Genomic DNA, 15229 nt, shown 5'->3' with positions numbered 1-15229 from the left:
GCCACCAGTTAACAGTGGAGTGGTGACATAACCTGAACATTCCTTGAAGTGTTTGAGAAGCTCGAGAGCTAGCTAGCCATTGCCATCGATCGTGTTTTACTGAGTTTTCAAGGAACCCATTTTGCTTGTACTTTGGACAGGCCCAGTATTTATAGATGACAATTAAAATGCTTCCTTAAGAATTTACAAGACTCTATTTCAATATTTTGGTGACCATACCATTGGGATCCTCCATGCTTAACACCTCATCTTGGCCAACAATTTGTGGATCTGTTGCATCTACCAGCCATCCTGACCTGGCATCATTTTTGAGGAACCAATATCCACACTTAAAGTCAGCCACCCATTTAGTTACTGTAGAATATGAGGATGCAACTTTGCCATACACAGCCACTACCATGCTCTTGGACGTCTGTGGAGCCGCATCTTCGCTTAACAATTTGATTACACCTCAGTGTTCAATTTTAGTAAGCTGCCTTATTGTATTACTTGGGGAACGCTTGGATTATTTTCTGGGAAAAAAATTCCACATTGATAAAACTAATGGCTTCCTACAAGTGTATATACAGTTTTCTCTTGAACGATAAACCGACCACATTCCTGAAACCTTGTCAATGGAATGGTTGCCCCTCAATATAATGGACTTGTATTTCATTTCTACAGAAGTTGATTCAATATGGCAATTTTTTACTTCATCATATTTTATTGGCAATTGATGCTGACTACCTTGGTTTAATTGACGGCTCCTTTCTGCAGTTGTTTCAACGGCACTCCTTGCCATCGGTTCAGCAAATAGCTGCCAGCCAACAGCATCAGCATCAACAGCAACAACAACAACAACAACAACAGCAGCAGCAACAACAGCAGCAACAGCAGCAGCAGCAGCAGCAGCAACAACAACAACAGTACGCCCTTGCGGCCGCACAGCAGTCTCACATCGGTGAGTCGTGCTGGTTTTTATCTATTTATTTTTTTCCCATTATTGTCTATTTGCATTATGCAAGTCAGAGTATTGGCCACAAACTTGTATTTTCCTCTTTTGCTTCATCCCATCCCCTCCAAAATAAATTATACCTCCAGCAGCCACATGCTGCATGCACTTGAACGAAGCATATGTGTGATGCGACTGCTTGCATTGTATACAGTGAGAGATGATTCATATCATAAAGAGCCATCATGACAGAGGTTTAAAAAAATGTTTTACTGAATGATTGCTTCACCTGCTCTTTGTGTGCTAGAGGAATACATGCTTGACTTTATCAAGGCTTAGTGTTAGGTTTGCGTTGGACAATTTCAATAATAGTTTTTATAGACTGGGAATTGATACATCTCGTTCCGATGAAGGGTTGTTGCCTGAAATGTTAGTCTTACCTTCACAAGGTGCTTAGCGTATGTTTGTCAACTTCCATTTGATAAAACCTGTCTTTGTGGATCAACATTGGAAACTTGATGATAAAGTATTTTGTGAAAATTGGTAAAGCCATTGGCACCTTTGTTACAAAGTTTGTGCTCTAACGCAGAAACACATGAGTATGAACCATTGCAGTATCAACATAAAACAAACAAAAAAACTTCCATGAAACAACATTTTATGTGCATTTACACTTTAAAATTAAACTTCGATGAATATCGGGATAAATGGCCACATTTCATAATTAGCAGTCCTGTCTTTCCAAATGCAAGTTTGCTTGTTTCGATAATGTCCTTGCTTGTGTATTGCACTGGGATGGAAGGAGTGTCTCCTGGATATTCCAATATGACCTTGCCAGTTTATATTATCCCCAGAGAAAGTGCATTCCTCATTCATTTAATAGCTGTTTCAATCCATTCCAATAATCTTTGATTGCAGGTCATGTAGTTTCAAGTTTATTTTATCATTGGTAAGTCTGAATGTACTTGGATGTTTAACTTGCAGTGTGATGGTTGCATTTGTCTGACAGGCTTGGCACCTGCAGCTATTGTACATAACCCATATGTGATAAGTGCAGCACCACCTGGGACTGATCCCTACTCAGCTGGCCTAGCTGCCACACTGGCAGGTTTGTCTGCAGCTGCTTATAATGTTTTTTTTCTGTGTTCTTCTTCATTCGATTGTGTTATGATTATGATTGTGTTATGATTTATGGGAGCGAGACATGGGTAATGAACGTAGAGCAGCAACGAAGGCTGGAAAGGGTGGAAATGCGAATGGTTCGGTGGATGTTTGGAGTATCGTTGAGAGAGAGGAAGACAAATGATGAATTGCGAAAGATGATGGGAATAGAGCCTGTGATGGATGCTGTGAAGAAGAACAGGTTGAGATGGTTTGGTCATGCGTTGAGGAAGGATTAAAGTGACTGGTTGAGAAGAGTGATGGAAATGAATGTAGAAGGAAGTAGGGGACGGGCAAGACCAAGAAAGACTTGGCTAAAGATGGTGGAAAAAGAAATGCAGGCAAGGGGGTTAGCAAGGGGAGATGCAGAAAATAGGGCAAAATGGAGAAGATTGTCATGGAGACCGCAAGACTAACCCCTGCTCTAGCAGGGAAAATGGCCTTGAAATGCCTGTTGTTGTTGTCCCTCTTTTTCATTCGAGTTCCTCTTTAACAACCACCACAATCTTTGGAGGCACTACTTTGCACCTTATATTCTTAATTTTAGCTTTTTCTTCCCATAAGGTCATACTTTCATACTCGATACTTAACATCAGACCTGAACTCTTGTCATCTTTCCATTTTCACAAAGTGACAATTCCAAGCTGTGCTTTGCCCTCTTGTGCCTTTTGACCACTTCCTTACTGCCAACAGGACCTGCAGTGGTGCCACCGCAATACTATGGAATGCCCTGGGGTGTTTATCCAGCCAACCTTTTTCAACAGCAAGCAGTACAAACAGCAACAAATGCAGCAGGACAGCAAGGGGCAGGACAGACACAGCAGGGACAGCTCCAGGTTAGAGTTACATTGCCCATTTAATCTATACATTCAGCTCCTTATCAAAATATCTGACATGATCCAAAGCTCTCAATAACATACGGTCATATGCCTGCATTGGGGAGGGGTGGGTGGGAGGTAGGGCGACCTTTAATTCCATTTAAGGTCAAAGGTCACATTCCCTTTGAACGTTCTCTTGTCGACCATAGCCTCGAGTTAGAAGCATCTGCTTGTTCTCTCTTCTACCTGTCTCTTTTCTCTCTTATGCTATTTTTCTCATGTGACCTTTATTGGAGACCGATTGTAATGGGCGGGCCGGGTGGGTGGGGGGGGGGGGGGGGGGGAGGTTGCCACCTAACGCAGATGGAAACATATCCATCAACTTATTCTTGTCAAATTAGATTTTCTAGTTTCCTTTTAAACTTCCTTCTGTATGTCTGGCACAGAATCACCACTTTCAATGAGAATGGTTACTGAAGAGTGTCGTGAACTGTGCTTTTCAGATGCTGAGGGCAGGGTCCAATCAGCGTCCAATGACTCCCAACCAGGCCCAGCAGAGTCAGCAGGCGGATCCTTTAGCTGCAGCAGTGGCTAATCCTCAGCTGGCTTTGAGCCAGGGACTGGGTGCTGGCATGCAGGGTATGGTCATACCTTTCTTGGAGAAGATATTATATTGCCGACTGCCTTTCAAAGTTACTCAGCAATGTCATAACCATATTATGTACACCTGGTTTGTTTCAGCAATTGCTTTATGATTCCTATAACAGTTTACTGAACTCGCATTTGGAAAAACTGAGAATTACTTGATTGATAATCTTATAATTATTTTGCTTTACATTATTTTGGGGTGAGGGGAGGAGGGGGAGAATTATTACATCCTGAGCAGTAAATGCAACTTGATGCCACTTGTATTTGCTCCTCATACAAAATGCATCACCCTGTCCAAGACAACTACTAAGCTTGAGACCAGCCATTGTTGTCCCCCGTAGCACCGCGGAGCGAAAGGGGGACTATGGTTTTCCCCTCTGTCCGTGTGTCCTTGCGTGCGTGCGTACTTGCGTGCGTGCATAAGCGAAGGACCGAATTCTAATTTTGTGTGTGGGTATGTCTAGCCATAAGGAAGAACGCTATTGAAAATTGGGTTGCCACGTCAAAATTCAAGATGGCCGCCGCCATGTATGTCTGAACCTTGTGAGCGGAATATCTTGAAAAATAAACGAACTACTAACTTCTAATCTGGTGTGTGGGTGTATCTACGCATAAGGAAGAACGCTAGTGAAAATTGGGTCGCCACGTCAAAATCCAAGATGGCCGCCTTGCGTCTTCCACTTTGTCAACTCGCATCACTTCACCGACGGGGGACCTAGGCGTAACGCTTGTTAGCTTTGGGGTCAGTAAGAAATGGATTTTCTTGCAGTTAAAATCGGCAAAATATTGTTTTTGTGAATTGGCTCTGTCTGTCCTGTCTGTCTATTTGTCCTGTCTCTGTCCTGTCCCTGCCCTGTCCTGTCCAGTCCATTTGTCACGCAATATCCTAAACGGTTGTGCAGAAATTCACCAAACTTGGTAGTTATGATCACCACATGGCAAGGTGCGAGAGCAGCAGCCTTTTTGCCTCCCGCACCCTTCCTGCCCCCCCCCCCCCTCTCTCTGGGCATGGTCAAAATGTCGAATACCAAAAAAAATGAAATTACCAGCAAATTCTAAAGCATTTTGTAAATTAAACTTTGTATGTGCAATCAACATTGGGGGCACATGAAATATGTAACGATGCTTTTGTTATTTGACCGCAGGTTCATGCCCCAGGAGTGGGGAGTTAGGGTCACAGGTCAAAAAAAAAATTCACTCAAAATTTGATATTGTGCCATCCCTGGTGGAACTTTTTGCCATCTTTCAACTTTGCTTTCGGTGGGAAGCGTTGGGATTTGCAATGGTGCGTCGTCGACTTCCCTCTCGTTTATAATTGTTATGGGTGTGTGCTGTATCCGTGATGGGCCCAGGATATCAAGTCGTTGCACCATTTGCCTATTATGATCAGACGGGAACATTGGTCATGAGCCCCAGCATGCGTGCCGGGCTCAGTGCACAGTTGCGCCTGGCTCCTCATGGACCGGTCATCTTGAACCACGCGGCCACACAGGCAGGTCAGTGTCTTGCTTGCCTTTGCACAAAACTATTTGTCCTCACTTTGCCACGTGGGTGGATTTTGTTTGCAATAGTTGTTATTCACTGTCAGGCTCCTTCCTGTTTGGTATTCCAAATTTGCTGATTATTCAGGGATCTCAGGTTTAATGTTGTGATATATAATGCGAATATATACTTCTGCATTGCTATATATACAAGTAATAAAAAACCTTTTTTCAAAATATAAAATAATGTAGCCATGATATGATTTGAATAGCGATTTTCAAAATGTAAAAGACATGAGATTATCATATGAAACCATCCCTACAACTTTCTTTGAATAATGGCTGTTGCCTATTCATCTCTCCTCCATTTACAATAATAGTGTATGTTCAGTGTTTCCATGTACGAATTCACCAGTGAAATATTAAATAACACACACACATGCATGGCTACAATGCCGGGTACACTTTTACATGGATAAAATAAAATGCCCTCAATTAAAAAAAAAATGAACTGAATGAAAAGACACCTACGGTTTTATGTTGGAGCAAATAGTCTTGAGGACCTGCAAAAACCTGATTTTCACATTATATCATGCACTTAGATTTGCGATGGTTGAGTAAACAAGACAAAAATGGCATATTTTCGAAATAAAATGACATTCTCACGATGTCAATTTTTATTTCTTTGTCTTTAAATTAAAATATGCGTTGATGATTAAAATTGTAATTCAATGGAATGTTTGATGTCTGGTATGTATCCTGGGTTTTTTTTTTTACATTTTCTAAAATTCCTTGAAATGTGCAATGCGTGGCAAAATACGTGATTCGTGCATAACGCTTGGTGTCCACCAAATTTACAATAATTGTGATGTCAGTTTCATTTTCAAATCACAAAGGACTCGTGAAATGAACTAGGTTGGTAGGTTAAGAAATACGTGAAGAAGAATGCCCTTGATGCTTATTCAATCGATCAATCAGAAAGTTAATTTTTTTCACGATAATCTTGTCGTATTTTTTTTCGTGTCCACCCCGTTATGCACGAATCACATCCCAGCAAAAGTGAAAAGAAAACTGCATCGCTCGAAACTTGATGGTGTAATGCTGGTCCCGTTTGTTGTGATAGCAAAGCAGTCACTCGCTGGCAGACGACCACTCGTTTACGGATGACGTCAGAACTTGTTTTCGTGTACGTGTCCTCCGGTGTTGCGTTATGCACGAATCCAGCGTGCGTAGTGCACTCTCGTTTTCATTTTGCTGAAAATGAAGCATGTAGCAGTTCTGATGCTTCAAACTTAGATTTGCTCCAATATATACAGTCACGTGAAAAAGTAAGTACACCCCATGTAAAGTTTTGACTTTTTCAACATATTTCAACATACAGCTATTTGATCTTCATTTCAACAATATTGACAGATAAAGGTGATATAATATAACAAATATCATGAAACATTTACATTTTGTAGTCAATTGTATAATTTAAATGAACATAAATGCAAATTTTGCATGTGGAAAAAGTAAGTACACCCCCACATTTATCACTACAAATACCTAAAATTAGAATCAGGTGCACCAGCTCAGGTGCAAATGATTAGAACATCATTAGAGAGGATCTTGGAGGAACCTGTCTTATTTAAACCTCAGACGTTTAGTTTGATTTGCTCTTTGTTGTTGAAGTGCCAGTGTGTACCCTGGATAAGAATAGGTACACCGGATCCCTGCGTGTCGTAAGAGGCGACTAAGAGGGTTGGCGTCAGGAAGGGCATCCGGCCATAAAGACATTGCCTCAAAAAGAGAACCATGACAATTACAACTACATATGAGCAGGGTACAGCCCGAAGTGGAGATCGGTTTCTAAAGTTTGGGACATGTAATGTAGGGACAATGACAGGGAGATCAGGAGAAGTGGTGGATGTATTGGTCAGAAGAAGAGTGGACATATGTTGTGTGCAAGAGACGAGATGGAAGGGAAGTGGTGTGAGAATGGTGAAGAGTAGGCAGGGACAGAAATACAAGTTTGTGTGGCAAGGGTGCCTGGAGGGCGTGAATGGTGTTGGTGTCCTGTTTTCTGAGGAGTTTGTAGACAGTGTGGTGAGTGTGACTAGAATGAGTGATAGGTTGATGATGGTGAAAATGATGATTGGAAAGCTCTTGGTGAACGTCATCTCGGGATATGCTCCGCAGGTTGGTCGAAGCGATGAAGAGAAGGACAAGTTCTGGTGTGCGATAGAGAAGCTGATGGAAAACGTGAAAGATGAGGAAGTTGTTGTGGTAGGAGGAGACCTAAATGGACATGTGGGAAGGAGTATGGATGGTTTTGACGGAGTTCATGGGGGTTACGGATATGGTGTGAGAAATGGAGAAGGTGAAAGGATTTTGGAGTTTGCTGATGGAGCTGATTTGTTGATTTGTAATACTCAGTTCCAGAAAGAGGATAATAAGCTTGTTACATACACGTCAGGTGGGTCGACGACAACCGTTGACTACCTGATGGTGCGTAGGCGAGATAGGGGGCACCTCCGGGACACAAAGGTGATCCCGGGGGAGGAGGCTGTTTCACAACACCACTTGGTTGTCTGCGACGTAAGGGTGAAAGGTGCGAGGAGAGCTCGGCGGGTGAAGTACCAACCGAGAATGAAGGTGTGGAGGTTGAAAGAGGTGACAGTAAGGGAGGCATTAAAAGAGAGGCTGAGTAGGGTCGAGGATGATGTGGTTGAGCTTGAAAGTGGTTGGATGTCAATGAAAGCTAGTCTTTTGGGAGCCGTTGGTGAGGTATGTGGATGGACAAAAGGACCACCGAGGCACTCGGAAACATGGTGGTGGGATGATGAAGTTGGAAAGAGGATTGACGAGAAGAGGAAGAAGTTCAAGGAGTGGCAGAAGGCGAAGGGTACGGGAGCAGAAACAGCAGAGCATGAAAGTTATAAGGCAGCCAAGAAGGCTGCAAAGAAAGAGGTAGCAAAGGCGCAGGAGGCATGTAGGAAAATGTTCGGAGAACGCTTGGATTCGGAAGATGGTCAGAAAGCAGTATTCAGGATTGCAAAGCAGATAGCGAAAGAGAGGTGTGATGTGATGGGGGTGAGTTGCTTGAAGGATGAAGTGGGACAAATCGTTGTCGACCCAGATGGAATTAAAGGAAGATGGAAAAGATATATGGAAATGCTGTTGAATACAGAGAATGAATGGGATGGCAACATAGAGAGTAACCCAGTTTTAGGACCGGCAGAGAAGATAACTGAGAAGGAAGTTGAGGAAGCGATAAAAGCAATGAAGGGTAGAAAAGCGGGAGGGCCGACGGGAGTTGTGGGAGATATGTTGAAGGCAGCAGGAAGTTGGGGTGTGAAGAGAATGACAGAGATCTGTAATCTGGTGGTGAAAGAAGGCCGCATTCCAGTGGATTGGGAACTGAGTACCCTCGTCCCTCTATACAAGGGGAAAGGTGACCCTCTGGAGTGTGGCTCGTACCGAGCGATAAAGTTATTGGAGCATGGAATGAAGGTATTGGAAAGGGTGTTGGAGAGGAGGATAAGGAAGAAAGTGAAGATCGACGAAATGCAGTTTGGATTCATGCCAGGAAGAGGAACGACAGACGCGCTTTTCATTGTGAGGCAGTTGCAGGAGAAGTACATGGAGAAGAGGAAGAAGTTGTTTCTTGGGTTTGTTGATCTGAAGAAAGCATTCGATCGGGTTCCACGCAAAGTATTGACATGGGCATTGAGGAAGTTAGGAGTGGAGGAATGGTTGATCAGAGTAGTGATGGCAATGTACAAAAGAGCGTGCACAGCTGTAAGGACGAAGGACAGGAACAGTGGTGAGTTTGAGGTGAAGGTGGGAGTGCATCAGGGGTCGGTACTATGTCCACTACTATTTGTAGCTGTGATGGAGGTGCTGGCTCAGAACGTAAAGGAGGGTTTACCGTGGGAGTTGTTGTATGCAGATGATCTGGTGTTGATTGCGGAAAGTATGGATGGACTGAAGGAAAAGATGAACACGTGGAAGGAATGTATGGAGACAAAAGGTCTGAAGGTGAATATCGGAAAGACGAAGGTGATGGCAAGTAGTAAAGCATGTGGTGAGGTGGAAAGAACTGGGAAGTGGCCCTGTGCTGTGTGTAGGAAGGGTGTCGGAGTGAACTCCATTCAGTGTACAATGTGCGCTGAGTGGGTTCATCAAAAATGTAGTGGTCTGAGAGGGTCATTAACCAGTGTGGCAGCTACATTCAAATGTAAGGTGTGCACAGAGGGAGCTGCAGATGGAGGAAATGTTGAGTTGGATCTTGGAGACGGCATGAAGCTGGAAGGTGTGAAAACATTTTGCTACCTCGGAGACGTGCTGAATGGAGAAGGTGGATCAGACTCGGCAACGGTTGCTCGAGTGAGATGTGCATGGAAGAAGTTTCGGGAATTGAGTGGCGTGCTGATGATGAGGGGAGTGTCGTTCAAGCTGAAGGGAAAGGTGTATGCTGCATGTGTGAGAAGTGTTATGATTTATGGGAGCGAGACATGGGTAATGAACGTAGAGCAGCAACGAAGGTTGGGAAGGGTTGAAATGCGAATGGTTCGACGGATGTGCAGAGTATCGTTGAGAGAGGAAGACAAATGATGAATTGCGAAAGATGATGGGAATAGAGCCTGTGATTGATGCTGTGAAGAGGAACAGGTTGAGATGGTTTGGTCATGTGTTGAGGAAGGATGAAAGTGACTGGTTGAGAAGAGTGATGGAAATGAATGTAGAAGGAAGTAGAAGACGGGGAAGACCGAGAAAGACTTGGCTAAAGATGGTGGAAGAAGAAATGCGGGCAAGGGGGTTAACAAGGAGAGATGCAGAAAATAGGGCAAAATGGAGAAGATTGTCATGGGGACCGTAAGGCTAACCCCCGCTCTAGCAGGGAAAATGGCCTTTAAAATGCATGTTGTTGTTGTGTTTGTTGTTGAAGTGAACAACTTCTTTGTGAACAACAACAAGTGAACAACAACAACAAGTGAACAACAACAGTCTTTGTTGTTTGTTGAAGTGAAGGTTGAAGCCCTCTCCCTCCCACACATCTCCCGATGTTCCTGCTCTCAAATGTTGTGTTTGTGTCCTTCCCCCTCTCTCCCCATCTTGTCTACCGCTCCTCATGTTATATGTTGTATGTGTCGGCTTGTCTTTCTGTGTGATTACTGTTCGCTCTTTCACGAGCCTCGATTCTGTATACAAAAAAAAAAAAAAAGTGCGGGGTCACCATGCCTTGATAAAAAGAGCTCTCTGAGGCCTTCAGAAAGAAGGTTATAGATCCGTACGAGTCTGGGAAGGGATTTAAAAGGATCTCCAAACAATTTGAAATCAATCATTCGCCTGTCCATATTCTACAAGATCATCTACAAGTGGAGAAGATTCCAAACAACTGCCAACTTGTTCAGGCCAGGCCGCCCCAGCAAGTTCAGCCCGAGAGCAGACCGCAAGATGCTGAAAGAAGTCTCTAAGAACCCCCAGAATGTCATCAGGGGACCTACAGTTAGCTCTTGCCACTGTTGATGTCAAAATGCACGAGTCTACCATTACAAAGAGGCTGCACAAATTTGATCTACATGGGAGGTGTGCCAGGAGGAAACCTTTGCTGTCCAGAAAGAACATCATGGCAAGACTAAAGTTTGCCAATGAACACTGAGGCAAAGACCAGGACATCTGGAACAATGTGCTCTGGACAGATGAGTCAAAGGAGCTATTTAGCCACAGTACCAGAAGACATGTTTGGCGAAAACCAAAGACAGCATTTGACCAGAAGAACCTGATACCAACTGTAAAGCAGGGTGGTGGAAATATTATGGTTGGGGCAGCTTTGCTGCATCAGGGCCTGGGCAGCTCACCATCATATAATCCACTATGAATTCTTCATTGTACCATAGGGTGCTTGAGGATAATGTGAGGCCATCTGTCGGAAAGTTGAAGCTCAACCGAAGGTGGACCTTGCAACATGACAATGACCCCAAACATACCAGTAAATCCACAAAGGAATGGCTGAAAATAAAGAAATGGAGGGTTCTGGAATGGCCAAGTCAAAGCCCGGATCGAAATCCCATCGAGATGTTGTGGAGGGATTTGAAACGAGCTGTGCATGCAAGAAACCCCTCAAACATCGCACAGGTGAAATAATTCTGCATGGAGGAGCGGGGAAAATTTTCTCCCAGTCGATGTCAGAGACTGGTAGACAGTTATAATAAACGCCTACCTGAGGTTGTTTCTGCCAAAGGGGGCAATACCACATATTAGAGCCAAGGGTGTACTTACTTTTTCCACATGCTAAATTTGCATTTATGTTTATTTAAATTATACAATGGACTACAAAATGTAAATGTTTCATGATATTTGTTATATTATATCACCTTTATCTGTCAATATTGTTGAAATGAAGATCACATAGCTGTATGTTGAAATATGTTGAAAAAGTCAAAACTTTACATGGGGTGTACTTACCTTTTCATGTGACTGTACAGAACAACATAATACAGCATACTTACTTTTTCCTGAAACTTTATTTTTCCACTCAGATTTAACACTTATGGTGGCCATGCACACACGCACACACAACATGTAACATGCAACACACACACACACTTATAGTATTGATGTCCAGTAGATAGTCCCCAGAATTATCTTAAGAATTCAAGTTGGGAGGTAGACAGAACAATTGCGTGATAAAACCGAACAGATGAAGACGAACAGACTTGAAAATTGTTTTCTCTTGTTAATACGTCACAATATTCTATATATAAAGAAGAAGAAGAAGAACAAACCTCACAACTGGAAGAATGTTCCTGGGTGGTCCCGCGCACTCTCGATTCTCTTTTGTATTACTATGCATCGAGATATTTTGTTTAGTTTTCATGGAATTTTTTCAAGTCATGAAAAGCTGATGGAAGAGGGCCCTACTATCCCATTTAACCCCTGTGGTGGAGACCTTCCTACCTGATGAGCATGGGGGGGTGGAGGGGGGGGGGGGTGGGGAGGGTTTAGGCCAAGCCACAGTACCTGTGATCAGGTTCTTGCCCTCTCCACCATCATCGAGGCTGGCTTCGAGAGAAAACAAAAGATGGCAACTAGGTGGACCTGTCATCGGCCTATGACAGTCTGGTGCCGAGGGCTCCTTCTCAAAATCTTGAAAGTCTTCCGTTGTCAGAAGACAATCAGACTACTGTTGGTATTCCTTGGTGACCGAAAGATCTGCGTCAGCCTCAATGGCAAAACCAGCCATGTTCGAACACTAAACAATGTCTCCCTCAAGAATCTGTTCTAGCCCCTGCCCTCTCTTTAACCTCTATGTCAGTGACCTGCCAATGATGACCTCCTTCAAACTCGCCTATGCTGATGACCCTTGTAGCACAGGGCCCCAACCTAAAATCTGTCAGTGACCAACTCACCTGAGATCTGGGCATACTGGAGGAGTCCTGACACAATTGGAAGCTCCGTCCAAACCCCAGCAAAACAGCCATTTGCACCGACCATCTTAATAATCGCACAGCAAATGCAGAGGTAGATGTGACATTCTGCGGTATGAAAGTTGAAAATGTTGGTTATCCCAAATACCTCGAGGTTCCATTTGACCAGACCCTGACCTCCAAAGAACACCTACAAAGATGCAAGATGCAAAGATGCAAGGGCAGGGCATGGATAAACCTTGTCCGGAAACCTGCCAGAACATCATGGTGTGCTGGCGCTAACACCTTACACACAGCAGCATATACTCAATGGCAGAGTATTGTGCGCCAGTCAGGTCGGCGAGTGCCCATACGAAGGCTATCAAAGTTCAGTTAAATGCAGCAATGAGAACAGTGTCTGGAACCCTCAAGTCAACAAAGACTGAGTGGCTTCCTATTCTCTGCAAAATTGCCCTGCCTGCCAGACGATGAAATTCCAGCCCAGTGCCTTCTCGTAGAACATCCAAACTGTCGCCTCAAGTCCCGAAAACCAGTATGGAACCGCACAGATCTCCTTTCCGGTACCCATCAAAGCAAAGCCGATTTGTGGAGGGTCAGCTGGGATGCTGCCACAGCTCCTAATAAACATATTGTACATGATCCAACCACTTCTCCACCTGGTTTCACACTCCCACGTAGGCAATGGACACCCTTCAAAAGGCTCTGCACTGAACAGAGCCGTTGTGGTAGCATCCTCCATCGATGGAGGAGGAGGATGAGGCCAGATGTACTCTGTGACTGTGGAGTCCAGACATTGGAGCACATCACATCGCACTATCCCTTGCGGCAGCTATCGGGAGGACTTTTAGCTCTCCACCAACTTACACCTGAGGCAGCCACATGGTTGCCAAATTTGGACATTAAACTTTAGCGCACCCCATATTGGCCATATGCAAGAAGAAGAAGAAAAAGTTGTGCAAATTTTGACTTGTCAAGGGCTTTCCCACTATTGGTCGTATATTCCTGTTTAAACCAAGTCCTGAGCCTAAACCAATTTTAAATTTCTGCTCTCTAAGGAATAAGTATTAGAATAATGACAAAACGGCTGTTTTGGGTCAGTGAATTATGTATTTTAAAGACGTTGTCCAAAAGATTAATTCATGTTATTGGATGTGCAATTCTCCACAGATGGCTGGGTAGGTACTTTGTAGGTTTCAAAGTTTGTATCTTGGTTAATTTTTTATGTTCACGATTTGTGTTGTATTAAACCTATGAAGTCTCCAGGCCATTCCTACGAGGCAGTCCACCGACTTCCTGATAAGATCACTTTTAAAATTATAAATATAATGGGAATTCCACAGTGGGATCGTCTTGCACTCTGACCGAGTGAAAACCATCGTGCGATTGTCATTTTAATATAAATTTAGAACAGACTATACTGATGAACTCTCACACGCCCTTCAAGGAAATGACTGTTTTCTCCCAATACTCTTTCTCAGTCACCTTTGAGGTGCAATAAGAAAGGAAGCTTGCGACAGATTGTTCAAACAACAACAGCAACAACAACAACAGGCATTTTAAGGCCATTTTCCGTGCTGGAGCAGGGGTTAGCCTTGCAGGCCCCATGACAATCTTCTCCATTTTGCCCTATTTTCTGCATCTTCCCTTCTTAACCCCCTAGCCCGCATTTCTTCTTCCACCACCGTTAGCCAAGTCTTTCTCGGTCTTCCCCGTCCTCTACTTCCTTCTACATTCATTGCCATCATTCTTCTCAACCAGTCACTTTCATCCTTCCTCAAAACATGACCAAACCATCTCAACCTGTTTCTCTTCACAGCATCCATCACAGGATCTATTCCCATCATCTTTCGCAATTCATAATTTGCCTTCCTCTCTCTCAACGATACTCCACACATCCACCGAACCATTCACATTTCCACCCTTTCCAGCCTTCGTTGCTGCTCTACGTTCATTGCCCATGTCTCGCTCCCATAAATCATAACACTTCTCACACATGCAGCATACACCTTTTCCTTCAGCTTCAATGACACTCCCCTCCTCGTCAACATGCCACTCAGTTTCGAAAACTTCTTCCATGCACATCTCACTCCGGCAACCGTTGCCGAGTCTGATCCACCTTCTCCATTCAACATGTGTCCGAGGTAGCAAAATGTTTTCATACCTTCCAGTTTCATGCCGTCTCCAAGATCCAACTCAACATTTCCTCCATCTGCAGCTCCCTCTGTGCACACCTTACACTTGAATGTCGCTGCCACACTGACCCTCTCAGACCACTACATTTTTGATGAACCCACTCTGCGTACATTGTACATTGAATGGAGTTCACTCCGACACCCTTCCTGCACACAGCACACAGCCACTTCCCAGTTCTTTCCACCTCACCACATGCTTTACCACTTGCCATCACCTTCGTTTTTCCGATATTCACCTTCAGACCTTTTGTCTCCATGCATTCCTTCCACCTGTTCATCTTCTCCTTAAGTCCATCCATACTTTCCGCAATCAACACCAGATCATCTGCATACAACAACTCCCACGGTAAACCCTCCTTTACATTCCGAGCCAGCACCCTCATCACAGCTACAAATAGTAGTGGACTTAGTACTGACCCCTGATGCACTCCCACCTTCACCTCAAACTCACCACTGTTCCCGTCCTTCGGCCTTACAGCTGTGCGCGCTCTCTCGTACATTGCCATCACCACTCTGATCAACCATTCCTCCACTCCTAACTTCCTCAATGCCCATGTCACTACTTCGCGTGGAACCCTATCGA

The 15229-nt window shown here is 44.0% G+C and overlaps 1 protein-coding gene across 9 annotated transcripts in view; it reads left to right on the top strand.

Annotated features, from left to right (window-relative positions):
- LOC137436785 (pumilio homolog 1) overlaps positions 1-15229 on the top strand; it is a 177324-nt gene that overhangs the window by 63481 nt on the left and 98614 nt on the right. For all 9 annotated transcript variants that reach the window (XM_068130880.2, XM_068130877.2, XM_068130881.2 and 6 more), the window contains 5 exons: positions 757-940; positions 1941-2039; positions 2786-2928; positions 3414-3549; positions 4911-5054. In XM_068130880.2, the coding sequence (XP_067986981.2) occupies positions 757-940; positions 1941-2039; positions 2786-2928; positions 3414-3549; positions 4911-5054 (706 nt within the window). The remainder of the gene's footprint in view (positions 1-756; positions 941-1940; positions 2040-2785; positions 2929-3413; positions 3550-4910; positions 5055-15229) is intronic.

The sequence above is a fragment of the Myxine glutinosa genome, chromosome 11 (assembly GCF_964187855.1).
Source record: "Myxine glutinosa chromosome 11, kmMyxGlut1.1, whole genome shotgun sequence".
NCBI classification, from domain to species: Eukaryota; Metazoa; Chordata; class Myxini; order Myxiniformes; family Myxinidae; genus Myxine; species Myxine glutinosa.
Note: the sequence above shows the minus strand (reverse complement) of the source record. Positions and strands in the feature narration are given on the sequence as shown.